Here is a 19183-nt window from a genome sequence, read left to right as displayed (position 1 = left end):
TGTTGATTCTTTTACTTTTATATATTATATAAATATAGAAATTACTAACAATTTTCCACTTTTAAAGTCATAAAGTTTTAGTAACTAAATAAACCAAGGAATAATCTGAAATAATATTAAACAAAAAAATTTTAAATAATACTAATTTTTTTTATTAATAATATTCAAGTGATTCGGTCAGCATCCACTTATGTTTAAAAATTTCAAAAGGGATAGGTTTGCAATGTCAATGTACACCATCTTTCTGTTCGCGCGCTTTGTTTAGGCTTTATTTCCTGTTTTTAAATGCTTTGGTGGAGCTGGAGAAGCAAGGCTAGGCCTTGCCTTTCTAATTGGCATCTTTATTCTCCCTCTTTTACGGAATAAAATTCTTTAGCTATTTTTGTGTATTTTGAACTTTCGTTAAAAAAATAAAAATTAATTAATTAATTAAATTAAAAAAAATAAAAGGTAAACTATTAGATCGATAACTAATGAATAAAAAGTAAAAGAAAGTCCACCCGCAGTAAACACAATTTGAATGCCGATTTACGCCATATATTTCAGTACGATAGTTCAGAAAAAGGTACTAATGATATCCAACACTAGCTGTACGTGCTTTGTAACTCATTATCATGCGAACCCTAAGCCTTATCGTCTCAAGGCCGATACAAACACTGCTCTCAAATTATTTAAGAGAGATAAAAGTTGACTGTTTTTCTTGTTTTCAGGATCAAAGGGAACAAAGAGCAGCCGGCACAATGTAGCAGTCAATATATACCAGCCGAGTTGAAAACGTATACGCTCTGTAGCCCACTGCAGTACACAACAAATCCACCAAACAGCAAGCAGCAGAAGATGATATGCAACACCTTTCAGAATCAGAAATACGGAGTTAAATTTAACACTACCGGGATGCCTAAAATTACCATCGCTCTCTTCTTCAGCCAATCTCTCATCTGCAGCTTCCCCACCATTATGACCAACTCTGATATCCAAAGCCAATCTACAGGCAGAGTAAATGCCATAACCAACAACAAAATGAGGAACAGTAATTCTAACAGCCGGGGATCGCATTTTAGAACAAATGAAAGCAAAAATTGCAACAACCAATGACGCTGCCTGTCCACTCCTGCCAATACTAAAATTGTAGTCTGCCACTTTAAAGCCTGTTTTGCAATAAATTGCAAAGTCTTCACAGTTGTTTTTGAAAAGGTGGTAGTCACCAAAGCCGTTCTTGAGGTGGTAAGACAAACGGTGCTTGACAACTTCAAGAGGATCACTAGGGGCACGGGTACATGTACCCCCTCGAGTTTTGGCAATAAAGAGAGCTAAATTAACACCATATTCAAATCGATAAAGTTTTCCACCTAAAAGAAAATTATCTAAGTTGGTAGTAACCACACGATCAAGCCTTGACTGGTCAGTGTTCATCGCACAGGTACTTTTTGAAGGATGGGATTGAGATGAGCTTGATATAATACGATCTTTTCCTCCTCCTCGTGTGAAGTGTATAACATTTTCGTCACCGATAAATATCCCTGGAGTGACATTGCAGGCAAATAAGCAAATCTAAGGGTATCAAATTCATAAAGTTTGCATCCAATAAGAAACGGATGGGGATTCTCATCATATGGTAATACTGGTTTCAGAAGCACCAAAAACCGTATCAAGTGAAAGAGATTGATCTGTGTAGGTGAAAACCTTTTCAAATGTGTGCTCAATTACAAGTAAAAATTGAAGAAGCTTATGACTACTCAAACGTCCTAAATTTACTTTTCTACCTGCTGTTGTGTTTAACACAAACTATCAAACACAGCCATCAACTTACTTCTGGTGTTTTATTTCTTTTTTTTATGAAAACTTACTATTGATTATTGAGTATAAATCTAATAAAAATTTCCCAAACAGGTACCATCATTCTAAGTGGAATTGGAGCAGAGGAATGCATCTAAAGAGTTAGGATGAGTTTCCTCTTTAACCATTTGTTCTCACCTAAAACAAATGAAAAACAAAACAAATATAGGTTGTGTACGCAATTGACATCAATATTTTGTCTTCCTCAAACTTGTATCATCTAATCCCCATCTTGAAGAATACGATTCAAACTTGTATTGCAGAAACGAATGGCTGACAGAAGAATAACTCCCTTTCCCATGTCTCAGCTAACCTATGCCTATGCAAAAATGCTACTCTTGTATGTCAATTATCCTCATCAAACTGGCGAATAAGGGCAGCATAAAGTTTTCAACTCTTTCACTCACCATACAATAATATTTGGTAACATGGACATGAATGGTAAGCACTTGACTAATGGTGCTAACAAATAAAAAAAATGAATTCAACAGGAAAATATAGTAAAATTTTGCCAATGTAGGATGGAATGCTAATCCTTTTAAGTCTCTTACAAAAGCCAAAGCTTTTAACATCTAATACAAGCAATTAAATCCTTAAGTGTACGAAGAGATCAAAATGGAAACATTGTTGTATCAAAGTGGATCTCACTAATTAGATAAAAGGAAGACGATGAAGTTGTGAATTCCAGCATTGATTTTTAGGTGTCAACACAACGTAAACAATTAAATAAACAATAGCCACAAGTCAGATCCCTCCTAATTTCCATAACCAATATAGTAATGAGCAGATATACCCTTCTAAGGAAAAAATAAAAAAATAAAAAAATAAAAAAATGCTCTTCAAAAGAAGAGTTGCGCTATTTGTCACCATAGGTTATCATCACAAATAAGACCCATAGCTGATATCGCCAGCACTACTTGGCTGAATTTAATTTTGTTTTGACTTTTCAAACTAAAAACCTAATATGGAAAAGTGAACCCTTTTGGGTAGCCAATTAAAATTTCACATGGCATATGACAAACAACAGTTTCCAAGGAAGAAATGGAGAACGAGATGAAGATTAATTACCGTGATGGGCATAGCTATAGCTATGCCTCCATGTGTAGATGTGATCCCCAGGCTTCAGTTCCTCCCTCTGGATCTTGTTTGACAGCACACTCCAGGTCGTGTTCAACAGCATCCTCCAGACTGTCGCACAGCTCCACCGATCGAAGTCGCTCAATGCAGATGCACCACTTCCCATGTCCATAAGAGGTCCCTCTGAAGCATTGAATCACAAACAAATCAACCAGCCATAAGGTGAAAATATTTTAGTTCAACTAAAAGGTAGGTTGCATGCTCCATACGTCCTTAAATGAGTTTGTTATTAACACATGCTCAACTGAGGTCCATGCAAGACCTTCACTGCTTTGAATCAGGCACACGGAAACATATATTAGAAGCCAATCATTGAGTGATGGTCATTGTATCAATTATAGCCATATAAAACCAGACACAAAGGTTTTAACTCTGGCTTATTTTATTTTGTTTCCATTTATTAGAATTTAGCATTTCTTATCCTAATTATGATATCGGTTTCCTAAAGTTTAGGTCACAATTCAATTTCGCACAAACTTATTAAAATTAAGTTTAAAACTAAATTTTGGCTTATGATTTCATCATTATCGATTAGTAAAACTCTATTTCCAACTCCTATTGCTAATTTCTTTCTTTCTCATTGCCAAATATTCATAGGTAGTACATCAACACGCACATAAACGCATAGGCATACGCATATAAACCTTCATGTTTCTCAACATGCATGTGAATACCACTCTCTCATTGTAGAAAAAACTATATTGTACTTCTTTCAATCTACCTCCAACCCTTGCAATGAAAATGTCTCAAGTTTCCTTCAGGCAAACATTATAGAACTTTACAAAATTTTAGAATTTTTTTCACCAACCTGATAAATCAATGGATGAATCATTGGAGGATTGCACCACAGCTTCACTACCTGTGAAAGTTCAAAAACTATAAACTTTTATAGAGGTTGTATAAATCGCTGGGGGTTTCATGCAATTATCCATGCCATCTCTGACCTCATAAAGAGGCATAAGAAAATTAATTCATATTCTATATAATTTAGTTGCCCCTACATTTCTTGCAATGTTCAATGAGCAAAGAAAAGCATCATGTTGATTCAAAGAGGATAGTCTAGAGGGGAGATATCAAAGACAGAGGAAATATTACATTGTTTTTATTGTAAAAACTACCCAAAAAAAATAAAAATAAAAACTATTTATAAAAAATAAAAATAAAAAATTTAATTAAAAAAAAAAAAAACTTTCAAAAGGAAACTCCCATCAAAATTAGAAGAAAAAACAACCAAACCAATCAGATTTTAAAAGAAACTATGAATCCCATTTGAATATACCTAGATCCGAATTCCATAGACAGATCAAATAAGAACATTTTTTAAGATAATAGAAAATGATCGACCAAGATCGCTTAATAGTCTATATAAGAAAGAAATGGAGAAGAAGAAGAAGAAGAAGAAGAAGAAAATTTACGAAGATGAAAGCAGATGTAGCTGCGCCACCATGTGAAAATGAGATCCATAATGGGCTCGTCTCGCTCCCTGCTCGAAAGCAAGGTTCGGCTCCGGGCTTTCTTCATCAAATCCATGACGGGCTCGGGTCACTCCCTACAGGACGGCACAATGATATACAATGATATGAGGGGAGCTCTCCGCCGCCGGTGAAGGATGGGAAATAAGCGAGAACAGAGCGAGTGAAAGCGAAGATAGAAGGTGGAGAGTGTTCTAAGAGACAGAAATAGAAATGGAATGTTCTTTAAAGATTCGGCGGTGTTGGGGGAGTTTTGGAAGTTTGACTAAAGAAAAGAAAGCCTCTGACCAGTCATAAGAAGATAATAATAATTTTTTGACCCCCATTCCATACGAGCCTGAACGTGTGCCCGTACATGGTCTGAAAAACTGGGTAGATTCTAATTTCTATCTAATTGGACACCATTCTTTTACAAACTTTTTTTCCTTTGTGGAGGTTGGTAGGAGAAAAGAGCAAATCAACTGTAGCAAAGCATACATATTTACATATTTTGTGGAATTTTATGTGTTCGTGTTACGCTGTCTAATCGTGCATGTCAGTTGAGAATTGATATACGAAATTTTTATTTTAGTATTTGTTTTATATATATATATATATATATATATTTTGATACCTATAATATATAACAGTTCAATTTTTATTTTGTTTTTAAAGAATATAATAGTTCAATTTTTATTTTTTTTAATTTTTAAAGAAACAGGAAATTTTATTTTATATTAATAAACAAGACTTTAAAAAACAAAAAAATCATAGTTTCATTCGGTCACATGCACATCGCAAACAGAAAAATAATTTCTATTTTTTGCTAAATAAAAAAGAAAAATAATTTCTATAATACAGTAAGGTGGAAGACCTCCATTCTTTCAACCAAAAAAATAATAATAATAAAATTCAAGAAACACTATTCTCCATAATCCAATCCAGTCCGCAAGCGCAAGCCCAACTAATTAGGCACAACTAAAAGCCCAACATCTTTTTTTTTTTTTTTTTTTCTTGGTAATTGATAAAGTTCACTTTTATCAAAATTTCTTTACCAAAATTTTGATAAATAATGAATTAACATTATAAAATTAATTTTTTTCTCCCATGATTATAAAGCATTATTAATCTATCAACCACTCATATATATTAACATCATTATTTACAAAAATTTTGATAAAAATATTTGATAAATATAGCATTACCTCCTTGTTAGGTAGTTCTTGGCTGGCTCAACTCCAGTGCATAGTGTCTTACTTGTTGAGCATTTAGTACTTCCACCATATATTTCTTTATAAATAAAAATGAGTAATTGGTAAATTAGTTGTTTTCGGGTGACTTTGCATATCATTTAACATTGAGGATTGAACAAATTGCTTTTCTTTTATGAATTAGTATTACACAACCACATATTTTATCCATTGTATATGTAATTATAGCATGCAAATTGCTTCAAAGTTATATTAACAAGCAAAATATAGGTCTTATTTAGCATAATTTTTGCTTCTACTTCTACTTTTCTAAAAGTGCTTCCTAAAAAAGTTACACAAAGAAACAAGCAAATCATATGGTTACATATTTATAACATACTTTATATAACACAATAAACAGACTAAACAGGCAGATTCTCATAATCTATAAAAAAAATTGTGAAGAACCAAATAATGTATAAGTGAACACCTTGTCAAAAGCGTGCTTTGTTACAAAAATTACATTTCTACTTACTACTGGTTTTAACACTACTTTCAAACCAATAATGAACCTACTACCGGTTATTCAGCCTAAATCTAATAATAATTTTTCCCAAACAGATAGAATTTTGAAAAAGCTTCTCGCATATTACCATCACAATTAGTTCAAATAATAGAATTTACTTAATAACATTGAGGTTTCTAAGTCCAAACTTAAGTTGGGAGGGGACAAGGAAAAGAAGAAACAAATATTCATATTCTCTGGAAGCTTAGCTCTTTCCAAATCCACATCGAAGAAGAGGAAGTTTCCTCATCAAACCTTTCTAATTTGTTTATGGTACCACAACCACTACAAGGGAAGTTGCTTATGTCTCTAATGTCTCAATTGGTTCCAGTCAGTGAAAGAAAGAATTCAAACCTCAAGAGAGAGATGATCTTTGACAACTCAGACCATATAGACACACGAAATATAATCGTTATGTAGAGATGTTTCAAAGAATGAACTATCAAAGGAATGTAACCAAATACAGAAAGGTCTATAATCTTCAGGATAAAACAATGGTGGTTTAACGTGCCACTCCTAGCAATATATATATAAATATATATATATATTTTGGGTTTAATCCCAACATCAATCACAACACATAACCTTGCAAAGAGATGAATGATAAGCACTAGGGTTATGAGGCCAAATCTGAAAAAGAAAATAAAAGATTCAAACATAGAATGTAGAAAATCTTTGCCAAAGTAGGATACATTGTCAATCCTATGTGTACATATATTTAATAAGATCAATAATTCAGGGCAGTCACCTTGCAAAGCCAAAGCCTGACTCTTCTAACACAAATAAATTAAAAACTCATGTATTTAAAGAGATCAAAATAGAAACTTAGTTGTATCAAAGTGAATATTAACTAAACTTAGTTTTATCAAAGTGTATACTAACTACTTTTTTTTTTTTTTTAATTCCCCTCCTCTAATGAAACATTGCAATTTTGGGCAATATTATTTTTTTGCCAAATTTGGTACCAAATTTATTATTGGTAAAATTCGGCATTGGATCCCATCACCCATAAAGTTTGTGGGCTTCTCATTTACTAGATTAATTAATTAATATTTTTGTTTCCAATTGGTAAAAAGTAAACTAAATTTAGGGTTAATTACAATTTAATAAATTCTATAATTTGACAATATTATTTTTTAGTATGTACTGTTAGAAAATCAATGCTAAAAATTTGAATTGGCATTAGCATTTGCCATTGAAGATCTCATGTTAATGCCAACAGGGGATTTGTGAGAGCATATTTTGACCAATGTCTCTGTAACTATAGTATACAAATTGTCTAAGTTTATATATAATAAACAAAATGAAATTTCGCATAACAAAATACCCAAAAAGATATATATCATTGGTACTAAATATGGCTTAAAATCGTCCAATAAAGTACGTCTGGAACTACGAACAAATCCCTCAAGTGCAGCGCCCAATTCCTCTATTTCAACTTTACGAACATTGCAATGAACTCCTATATCCGAATCGCTCTAAATATACAGCATATGAAGAATCCCACGAATGCCAGCCAAGTAGAACTGGCAGTCAACAAACGAAACAGAGAAGAAATACATACAACAATGCCACCCAACCATGATGTTGCTTGTCCACTCCTGCCAATGCTTCTGCGGACGCAATTGCCATCATCAACTACGCAGCCAGTTTTGCAATATATTGCAAAGTCTTCACAGTTGTTTTATGAAAGGTTGTAGACACCAAAGCCTTTCTTAAGGAGGGTAGTCCCACGGTGCACGACGACTTTAGGTGGGTCGCTAGACACAAGGGTACATGTACCTCCTCGAGGTTTTGGCAAGAAAGAAAAATAGATCAACACCATATTCAAAGCGATAGAAATCCCCACCAGAAAGAAAACTCTCTAAGCTGGACGAGACCACATGATCGTATGTTAATTGATCACCATTTATTCGACCACAGGGATTGTCCGACGGATGAGAGCGAGATGAGCTTAATAGAATATGGCCTGCTCCTCGAGTCAGGTGGATCGCCTTTCCTTCACCCACAAGTATCCCTAGGGTCACATTATAAGTAAATTGACATTAATTATGTTACCATAAGAAACAGATGGATTCTCATAATATGTAAAACAGGACTGCGAAGAATCAATTATAGTGCAAGTGAAAGAAATCGAGCAATAAAAGTGCAAACCTTATCAAATGTGTGTTCAATTACAAATCAATAGTGGAAAAACTTACTGCTGGATATTCAACCTAAATCTAAAGAAAAATCTTCCCAAACTAATAGAGTTTCTAAACAACTTACCACATATTAAAATCAGATTAAGTTCAAATAAAAAAGCATTTGTGTTTACTTAGACGTCTATAAGTCCTACATTTACAAGAGAGTGAATTACTAAACTTCTTAATTCTAATTCTGAAGAAGCATCGCTTTGTTCCAACTCCACTTCAAAACACAGTCAGATTCCTCATCAACCATTTCCATTTGTTCTCATAGATTGTCCCAACATAAACAAAAAGCTAAACAATATATATATATATATACACGTGGTTGTCTTTTCTATCATCTATGTTCTAGACCATTAATCTTTTGTAGTACTCCCCAAATTTTTATCATCTTGGGGTAAAATTTCAAATTTATAATGCAGAAAGAGTAGGCTGATAGGCGACCAACAACTCACTTTCTCATGTCTCAAACAGCCCAAGCAAATATGCAACTACTGTATGTGATTTATCCCCACCAAACTAGTAAATAAGGGTAGGATATATATCAATGCCTTGTTTCTCATGATAAGAGACAAACACTACAAGAGGCTAGGAGCTCCTCTTAAAGTCTCTGCTTTGTCTTATTTCATTCTCGTGAAAGAAAAAGACAATAATACACTAGATTAACAAAATAAGAAAACCAAAAAATAACAACCAAAGAAACAATAAAGTAAATCTTAGCCAAAGTAGGAATAGGATGTAACAATAAATCTAATCCAGTAATAACATCAAGTTAATCAACAAATTACCAAAAAGGAAAAACAAATCACGTTAGTGAAGCTTTAGAAGCAAAAGCCATATTGTTTAGCACAAATAAAAAATCAAAAGCAGTAAGTTAGAAGAAGAAGAAGAAGTTCACCATGATGGGCATAACTATAGGCACATCTCCATGTGTAGATGTGATCACCAGGTTTGAGTTCATTCCTCTGGATCTTGTTTGACAACACCTTTGGGATCATGTCCTTACACTCTCCCATCATACACATGAAACCACATAATCCGAAAGCTAACCAAAATAAAAGATAAAAGAAACTAAGGAGAAATTTTAGACAAGGGTAACTAAGAATAAGAAGACGAAGACAAAGACAAAGACAGCGGCCATTGGATGATTTGTATGTGCTCCTCCATGAGTTGATGTCCTTCAGCTGCTCCCATGGAAAGTAGATTGACTCCAACTTCTCAAGGATGATCATGATGATGATGTTCTTCGCCTCCAATAAATTCATCATTGAACAATTGAATTGGAGAAAAAGGAGTTCAGCATAAAGATCAGAATCTTCGATATGTGAATTATGATATTTGAGAAAACGAAGCTTAGTACAAAGATTCGACTTTACGGCATCTGAACCAGACCAAAGCAAGAGTGGGCGACAAAGAACTTCAATACAGTGATCAATTCGGTACGTGAGTTTTGAATGGGTAAAGCTGCGCCTGGTGTTATCTGCGATGGGGGGGATTCAGTTGCTTAATGTTGATCTTCATCAACTGAGCCTTCCGGATCCGCAGCTTCTTCCCCATTCTAACACTATCTTGGGACTGACATCGCTCCCTTCGATCGGATCCACGGGTTATGTCCACCGAGCGCTTTGTCGCCCGCTGAAGAGTGAGAGTAGAGTAAAAAAGTAACCGTTGTCTTTTTCTTCTCCTTTACGAAAACTCCTTTCCTTTCGTAGTTCATTGTACCTTTCTTTTTTTGACAACCATCAGCAACTGCAACAATTAAAATAATTTTTTTTCTTTTTATTTATTCCATAATCGTTATTAATATGTTATAGTCATTTTTTTTAATGGAATTATTATATGAGAATGAACAGGTTAATTAAAGTAGTGATTATCGTAATTAGTTAAATAGCATATGACAAAAATACAATAATAAGAATGCAAGTGCATAAATTCCTTCATTTATTTAAAAATATGAATAAAATTCGATTAAAAAATGCATAAACAGTAAATAAAAAGTTCATAAATTCGATATCTATTAATATAATACATTATAAATTAAAAAATATACGGTTAAAGATATGGATATTAAATATATATTAAAATCATTTATTTTTAATATAAATGATAAAAATATAACGTCTACTTAGTTTAATACATGAATACCAAAAGAAAAAAGTTATTTAATATATTAAAATATTTATATATATATATATATTTAAAAAATAATAATAGTACATATATATATATATATATATTTATACATATTTTTTATGTTATCGTAAAATAGGAAAAAATAGTTAAATATATTTATTTTTCATAATATATTTTCCCACTTATATAATGCATAATATATTTAATACATATTTTAAACTTTTTCATTCAAAAAACCATTTGAAATCATTATGAAACACAAATTTTCTTTAAAAAATACATAAAATTTAGTATGTGTATAATTTGTTAATTTACTAACCAGGATGATTATACATAAAGTTTTAGTAAGTACATAAAAATAATTATTAAACGATAATAATATCAGCAGTTTATTATTTGATTTTGTTTAATTTGTAAATAAATAATAATAGAGAAACAGAAAAATTTATATATATTCATATCAAAACAACAAAATTTATATTATTAATTGATAAGTTTAATGTCTGAATTTATGAAATTAAACAAACATCACAACTCTCCATAGAGAAACAATGGTTATAATCCACTCCAGCAGAGAATATCCAGGCATCCCAATAATCCAAATTATGAGTATCAAGGAATGTAAGAAAGATGTATTTAAAAACAGAATTTATTTAAGAATTATATAATTTATGAACAAATATTAAAAAAAAAAATGCTGCAGAATGCAGATATAGTATTTTTTTAGCATCATTTTAAATTTTTCAAAAAAAAAAAAAAAGTATTTTTAAAAATGCCATAAAATTAGTGCCAGCACAACCCATTTCCCTTGTAATGTACTCCATCCACATCACCTTAGTTTCCATCACTGTATTCCAATATATGAGTATCCGGCAAAAATAAAAGAAACTCTAGGTACCATCACAAACAAAAAGTGTAGGAAGCCATGGCCATGACTACCACCAAGTCTCAGTCTCAGATCAGCAACCAATCTCTCAAATCAATACTAGTTGTTACTTGGGGATCCATGGGGCGAAACAATTCAAACAACAAACTAGAGCCATTAGATAGGGAATAGTCATTCCCTTTTCTAACACCTAAAATAACCTGACAAAAGTTGCTAATTAATCTCGTATGTCACTTATATTTGATCTCCATCAAATTATAGTTAATAAGGGCATGCATGGATATCAGCATAGCCATATCATATATACGAAGCCAAAACCTTATTGTCTAACACATAAGCTGAATTCTCTCGAATTGTTTACACAGATACCAAAATGGATTGTACTTATTAATCGGTAATTAATCACTTACAGAGAGCAACGGTTGAATTCTTTTGGGTAATTATGTTTCTCCATAATTAGCTAGTTACTTGCTGCTCGTATTTACCTTTAGCTTGGTCCATATACTCTGTTTATATGGCATATAATTATATCAGTATATTTTATTAGATTTTATTTAATTAATATTTTGATCATTTATAATAATTTCCTCCACTTTAATATTTCGAACTTATAATCCTCCATATAAATAACAAATCAACTAAATCAACTCCATTTAACTTATTTATAATACTGATTTGTATTGTTTAGTTGTATTTTTTATTCCTCTTTTTTGGGTCTTCTTTTTTTTTTTTTGGGTCTTTTTTTTTTTCCCACTACCATGAGTACCTAATAACAATGGCACAAAATTAATCATGTTCTGTTATATATTTTCTAACTAATCAGTACTACAAGTATCATCTAATTTATCAAATTATTCATCAAGTATACACATATATAATTAGTATATTAATATAATTTAAATATGGATAAATCAACCATTAATAAATAACAAATATTACTAAATATAAACCAATTAAATATATATATATATATATATATAAATACACATTTGATAAATAACTTAAAAACTAAATAATATTTCTAATATTATTATTTTTAATTTCATATAAAATATACATATGCATTGCAGTATGGTACCAAACATCAAGAAAATATATGCACATGGAACTCCAGTGGGGCTTTTTGATTCCGAAAGTCCGTTTTACTTAACCCATACATATTATTTGGGCTCAAGCTTAAAACTTCTAGCACTATAAGGATTTGTTTCTGTGGGCTTGACCATCCAAACTTAAATGGATGCGTTATCTGCGCCATCAGCACTACTATAAAAAATTAAGTAAATAAAATCACATAAAGGAAAATCTGTCCCATTGGCATTCCCGTGCTTAACAATGTCACAGGACTAAATGGCAAAAACTTTATTGGAACCGTTTCAATTTTAATTTAATTACATTTAAGTTCTATATTTTTAAAAAACTATTACAACATTTCATTTGTTAATTTTTACTAGTTAATCATATAATTAAAGGTTAAAATTATATTTTTACAATATTATTCATTCATAAAATATTGATTTTTATTTTACTTTTAATTGTCAAAAGTATTTGATAAATATAAAAAAAAAATGAATCTATTTTGATGAATATAAAAAATTAAAAAAGAATAATAAATAATCCAAAATTTAAGTATAATTATAAATTGAAAAATTCTAAATAAAATTTGTCCTTAAATACATAACTATTGTTATGTAAGAAAACCCAACATCAAAAGCAAACATGATAACCATTGATTGAGAGTGAGATAAATCGATATTTAGAACTCCAATTAGCATTTGATTTCAAAAGTCCAATATTCTGTTTTAAGCTATATATTCGTGCTATATAATTACTTAAAGACATGTTTGGTATGCAAAAAAAGTTATTTATGATGTAATAGAAATATACCTATAAAGTTAAGAGAGAGAAAAGAAATAATTGTATTCTTATTAATATGTTTGGTAATTATATTGAATTAGATTCAATGTTTAACTTTTATAAATATTTATTTCTTTCATTATCAAATTTGATAAAAATTAATTAACAATCAAATTTAAACTTATTTATATATTTGATAAAAATTAATTAACAATCAAATTTAAACTTATTTATATATTTTTAATATAAAATAAGCAATCTAAATTTTAAAATATTGTAATTATGATAAAGATATACTTATTTATATATTTGATAAAAATTAATTAAAAATCAAATTTAAACTTATTTATATATTTTTAATATAAAATAATCAATCTAAATATCAAAATATTGTAATTATGATAAAGATATTCATACTTAAAATGAATGAATGCTTCTTTGAAATAGGATTATATATACTCTTATAAAATCGATAATTTTCAAATTAAAAATATATCAAATATGAAAATAACTATTCTTATATTTATTCTATATACTTAATTCAACTAGTAATATTTGCTAATAATTGCTAATAATAATGCCATAATTGGTTCGGTTCTTTATGCCACTGGTATCCCTGTCATTTTTGGTCCCTCTGGCCCCACAAAGAGCCATTAATGATTTGATATATTTTGGCAATAATTTTTACCTAAGTTGTGATCGATTTTAGCTGCCAACAGCTCAAAACATATGATTTTAATTTTATTTTTCAGAATAAAATATTTTAAAAGAATAATTGAACCAAAAAATAATGCGCCTATTGATCAGTGCTCAACTGTTATGTGTTGTGGCTAAGCCAGGCTACTGTAATTAATAAAAGCAACAACTTGCACTTGACACACTTTATGCTAAAATTCGTCTTTTTTTTTCTCAACTCTATTTTCGCTCATGTTCTTGGTATCTTACACCAAAAAAAGTCTTATCACCAAAGAATAAGGTGGCTGCTTTCCAAATATTTATATAATATATATATATATATATTCTTCTTTTTTTTATGAAAGGTAAAACTTCCAGGCGTTCAAGAAGTTTCACCTTCTAGAAAATCCAAAGTTTGGACTGCATATATAAATATTCTAGTTCCTCAGCAGCCAAACAAAAATAAATAAAAAACCCTAAATACTAAAAATTCTCATATATATCCCAAACAGAAAAACCAGTATATATATAGCTACCTCAAACAAACACATAGAACATCATCATCATCAACATAATGGGAAAGCCACGCACTATTGGCATCGGCATGGATTACTCTGCAACCAGCAAATCAGCCCTCCGATGGGCAGCTGATAATCTCATCGATGATGGAGATTGCATCATCTTAATCCACGTTGAGCCTCCGAAGGCTGATCATTCCAGGAAGCAGCTCTTTGAAGATACTGGATCACGTATGTACCACTGATACCTTGTTGTGGAATTTTATCTTAAAATATGATATGGATAAAGTTTAAGAATCAGATGATAGAAAGAGTACTGTACATATATAATCCTATATATATATATATATATATATGCAAATATTAGAAATGAATCTCATCAAATGTTTAATTTTAATTAATTGGTGGGTTTGCAGCGTTGGTTCCTCTGGAGGAGTTTAGAGAGATTAATTTCTCAAAGCAGTATGGACTGAGTAATGATCCAGAGGTGCTTGATATTCTTGATAAAGTTTCAAGGACCAAAGGGGTACAACTTATATTTTTATAGTTAATTTCCTATCTCTTTGATATATATGGTCATAATTTTCAATATTGCATAATATGTATATATATGGTATTGAATAAATCAGGCGAAGGTGTTGGCCAAGGTTTACTGGGGAGATCCAAGGGAAAAGTTGAGTGATGCTGTGGATGATCTTCAACTTGATTCTCTTGTTGTTGGAAGTAGAGGCTTGGGACCCATCAAAAGGTAAACTATCATTTCAACTATGCAAATATATATATATATATATATATTTTTGTGTGTGTGTGTGTGTGTGTGTGTGTGTGGTGTGTGTGTGTGTGTGTGTTCATTTTAATTTTTGATCTTTTCTTTTCTTTACCATCAACCAATGTTGATATTATAACTGAAATTTGCCGTTGCTACAACTTTTGCATTTATGCCAACACAAACCATTTCCTAATAATGAAATCAAAAATGGCTTCTAACAACAAATCTCCTTCAAAAAAAGAAATTGGTATATTACACAATAACCCAACTGACCAATCACAGCATGCCATTTTGCAATCAATGGACCTTTTTAATAAACCAACATAACTGTTGCTCCTCCATACGCACATATATATGTAGCTTTACGATGATGATGATGATGATGACGTGTCAAGCCTCAATTTGGCAGGGTGCTGCTTGGTAGTGTCAGCAACTACGTGGTGACAAATGCTTCTTGTCCAGTTACTGTGGTGAAAGGAACGTCAATATCAAAATCCCAATCCGGCAAGCCAAATTAAAAATCTTCAACTTTTAAGGACTTAAAACATAAATACAGCAATATATTATTGTGGTAGGTTCAATATTGGATTGGGATATAGTGCTTGATGTGTTTGTCATTGATTGCTCGTATGTTTTATGCATTATCTATCTAATTTGTCTAGTTGGTATTACGTTTGTATGTATATCATTTTCCAAATTGAAATGTGGTTCTTATAAGTTCCAATTTTGCGTCTTGTCCTATGTGTATATATATATATATATATATTAAAAAAGAAAATCAATTAATGCAATGCAACAACACTTTATTGAAGATAAACAAACTATATAATATACACTTTTGTCAAACAATATATAAGAAAAGCTATATTAAAATAATATGTAGTCTTTGTATAATCAAGTGCTTTCATTCCTAATTCTCAAAATTTTATTTTGTATTAGTTTGGTGAAATTTGAACTTCAATTCCAACTTAATTCTTACATGTAAGACACAAAATTATTATTAGCATAGAAACTAAATAAACTAAAGCAATTTATGCAGATTGATTGTATCTATTTTACCATTAGGAGACTAAAGACACAATTTAATATTTTGTTATATGAATAGCTAGTTATATTTGCTTTCACATAAAAAAATAAATAAATAAATAAAGAGTTAGTTAAATTTGCTCCCTCGGTATATCATCTATCTTCGAAAACAATTATCTGGATTAATTTGCAAAAATAACTAGCATGATAATAATGTAAGATCAATTGTATGAGGTTCAGAATTTTGACAACCCTAAAAGTGTCATGTGACAACACCAACCAGGTGTACTTAATCCAAAGGCCAAGAAATAATCCCACTGGAGGGATTAGAAGCATAGCAATAATATTTTTACCAATGGGAATATATTTATGGTACTCTTCTTGATAGTATTCTTACTTCAAGTATAATGATGGATTTGTGTACAGGTTCCACTGATAGAGGGAGTACAACATATATATATATATATATATATATATTTTTTTTTTTTTTTTTTTTTTCCGACAGCGAAATATTTTTAATGCTCTGGCTTCTAATACACTGGTAGAATCCACATATGTCGGTTTTCACCAGTGTACTAGAGATTAGATGGGAATTCATACTCCCACCATGCCATTTGTAAAACTAGATTGATCTAAATTGGGGAAACATACGTGTATATGACTTGCGTCTCCCATATAGTAGAAGTCCTTATTACGCTTATGCAAAAATCAGCTGTCTATTTAGGTAAACGACAAGACAACTGTCTTTACAGATCAACTTCTTGTGGGGTCCTGTCCTGTCTCGAACTGCACAACTAGAACATAATATCTAATCTGAACTCCTCTTATTATGATCGATCATTCCAAATAAAATGTAGCTTTAATCGAAGAAGAAAAAAAACATATATATATATATATAGACATCTTTTGTTTCTAAAGAAGTTTACTTTTAAAAGGAAGACCAATTTGCCTTCCAAGTTGCACACTAGTACTAGCTGGAGTTGGACTGGTTTTGGAAGTCAGCATCTCGATTTTGTGAAGCAAGTCAATTATATACTTGGTTTGAGTAAGGTACAAAACGGCAGGAGTTCGAACTGCTTCAATGCCAAAAAAATATGACAGAGAACCAAGATCCTTCAATGAAAAATGCTTGTCCAGTTGTTTGATAAAGATAGTTACTATCTCAGTAGTGTTTCCTATGATGATAATATCATTAACATATATTAAGACCCATAAGACACCTTTACCTGTGTGAATGAAAAACAAAGAAGAGTCCATTTTCAATTTGTTGAAACCCCAACGGTGAAGGGTCGAGCAGAGTCTGTCATACCATGCTCGTGGTGCCTGTTTGAGACCATATAAGGATTTTTGGAGTTTGCACAGATAATGAGGTTTATTGGAGTCTTCAAAACCGGGAGGTTGAACCATATAAACTTCTTCTCGAAGAATTTCATTCAGAAAAGCATTATTGACATCAACTTGTCGAATTGGCCAATTAAGAGAGATGGCAAAAGATAGTATGACCCGTACCGTGGATGGTTTTATAATCGGGCTGAAGGTTTCATTGTAATCTATTCCAGGATTTTGATAAAAACCCCTTAGCAACCAATCTGGCCTTGTACCATTGAAAGCTTCCATCTGAGTTGTGTTTAATCTTTGAAGACCCATTTATTTCCCACAACATTTTTTGTTGGACCGGATGGGGTGAGAACCCAAGTTTTGTTCTTGAGTAAAGCATGAAACTCTTCTTGCATGGCACGGACCCAATGTGGAGAAGAGAGAGCTTACGTGACAGTGAGAGGCTCACGATGAAGTAACGGATCAACAATTCATGTAAATATTTTTTTCTTGAAAATTCCACGTTGTGATCTTGTTACCTTCAGGTAAGATGATTTAGGCCGAGCCAAAGGCTATTTAACATGTGTGTCAAGTGGACGTGGTTGGACAGTTTGATTGCTTGGAGCAGGTTGATTTATTTGGTGAGAGATTGAGAACTAGGTAAGGATAAAAATGATTTTGAATGGGTAGGAGTCAAATCTGAGGGGTTTTTATCTGTAGGAGGAGAGGATGAGAGAATAGGCGAGGAAGAAATACTTGGAATATTTTGTGAGGTGTTGGAGTTGATCCAAAATTCTTCTGCCATAGGGAGACTGGAAGTTCTTGTACTTGGTTCACTTGCTACCTGTTCACTTAAATTAAACATGCTTGTATAAGTATTAGAAGAAGTTTTTGACCAAAAATTGATAAATAGGTAAGATATAATTCATTAAAAACAACTTCTGAGCTAACATAGGTCCTTCCAGTTATAAAACTAAGGCATAGATATCCCTTATGTTTAGAACTATATCCAATAAATACACATTTCTCTGAATGAAAAGAAATTTTTTTATTTTGATAAGGTCTGAGGTATGGATAACATTCACACCCAAAACTTTTTAATAAAGAGAAATCAAAATTCCTTTTGAAAAGTTTTTGGAGAGGAGATTTTAATTTCAGAATCTTTGTGGGTAGTCTATTTATTAAAAAAAACTGCTGTGGTGGAAGCATTCCACCAAGATTTTAATGGTAAGGAACTATGAGCTAACAAGGACAAAGTTGTTTCTGTTATGTGCCGGTGTTTTCTCTCAATTTTACCATTTTAATGATGAATGTGAGGACATGGATGTTGAAAAATAATACCCATCTGATTAAAAATATTTAAAAGTGGCCTAAATTCTCCTCCCCAATCAGATTGAAATCGTTTGATTTTTGTTTAAAGTTGGTTTTCAACCATTTTTTTTAAAACAGACAAAAATTTGAGTAACCTTAGATTTAAGTTTCATTAGATATATCCAAGTGAATATTGAATAGTCATCTTCAAAGATTAAGTAATATCTATACCCTTCATTAGACAAAACAGGAGCAAGACCCCAGACATCAGAATGAATTAATTCTAAAGGTGATTTACTTTTGGACATTGAAGGAGAGGCAAATTT

The 19183-nt window shown here is 31.4% G+C and overlaps 2 protein-coding genes and 1 pseudogene across 4 annotated transcripts; 1 reads left to right on the top strand and 2 right to left on the bottom strand.

The window, feature by feature from the left end:
- Positions 1-506: 506 nt before the first annotated feature.
- LOC107415788 (protein LEAD-SENSITIVE 1-like) lies at positions 507-4842 on the bottom strand. 3 transcript variants are annotated; one of them, XM_016024178.4, is made up of 4 exons: positions 4389-4839; positions 3782-3832; positions 2905-3096; positions 507-1520 (listed from the first exon to the last, which is right to left on the bottom strand). In XM_016024178.4, exons 1-4 carry the CDS (start codon positions 4501-4503, stop codon positions 631-633), a joined length of 1248 nt encoding a protein of 415 aa, XP_015879664.3. In that variant the 5' UTR covers positions 4504-4839; the 3' UTR covers positions 507-630. The 3 variants fall into 3 exon arrangements, with proteins under 3 accessions (XP_015879664.3, XP_048327109.2, XP_060672119.1); XM_048471152.2 differs by having other exon boundaries at positions 3782-3849; positions 4389-4833; XM_060816136.1 differs by lacking the exon at positions 3782-3832 and having other exon boundaries at positions 4389-4842.
- A 2799-nt stretch (positions 4843-7641) lies between these two features.
- LOC107415743 (protein LEAD-SENSITIVE 1-like) lies at positions 7642-9384 on the bottom strand (annotated as a pseudogene).
- A 4908-nt stretch (positions 9385-14292) lies between these two features.
- On the top strand, positions 14293-15937 carry LOC107415779 (universal stress protein PHOS32). Its single transcript, XM_016024171.4, has 4 exons — positions 14293-14665; positions 14851-14960; positions 15064-15182; positions 15613-15937. The coding sequence occupies exons 1-4, from the start codon at positions 14491-14493 to the stop codon at positions 15719-15721; spliced, it is 513 nt and encodes a 170-aa protein (XP_015879657.1). The 5' UTR covers positions 14293-14490; the 3' UTR covers positions 15722-15937.
- Positions 15938-19183: the final 3246 nt, after the last annotated feature.

Source organism: Ziziphus jujuba, chromosome 4 (assembly GCF_031755915.1).
Source record: "Ziziphus jujuba cultivar Dongzao chromosome 4, ASM3175591v1".
Taxonomy (NCBI): Eukaryota; Viridiplantae; Streptophyta; class Magnoliopsida; order Rosales; family Rhamnaceae; genus Ziziphus; species Ziziphus jujuba.
The sequence above is the reverse complement of the archived record's forward strand: the minus strand, read 5'-3'. Positions and strand labels throughout refer to the sequence as shown.

Excerpts from the sequence above, each read along its gene's own strand:
- LOC107415788 (XM_016024178.4), bottom strand. The coding sequence starts at position 4,503 with ATGGATTTGATGAAGAAAGCCCGGAGCCGAACCTTGCTTTCGAGCAGG. Across the intron at positions 3,097-3,781 it reads TTCATCCATTGATTTATCAG|AGGGACCTCTTATGGACATG; the intron begins GTTGGTGAAAAA and ends TCAATGCTTCAG. Across the intron at positions 1,521-2,904 it reads CTATAGCTATGCCCATCACG|GGATATTTATCGGTGACGAA; the intron begins GTAATTAATCTT and ends ATGTCACTCCAG.
- LOC107415779 (XM_016024171.4), top strand. The coding sequence starts at position 14,491 with ATGGGAAAGCCACGCACTATTGGCATCGGCATGGATTACTCTGCAACC. Across the intron at positions 14,961-15,063 it reads AAGTTTCAAGGACCAAAGGG|GCGAAGGTGTTGGCCAAGGT; the intron begins GTACAACTTATA and ends TGAATAAATCAG. Across the intron at positions 15,183-15,612 it reads GGCTTGGGACCCATCAAAAG|GGTGCTGCTTGGTAGTGTCA; the intron begins GTAAACTATCAT and ends TCAATTTGGCAG.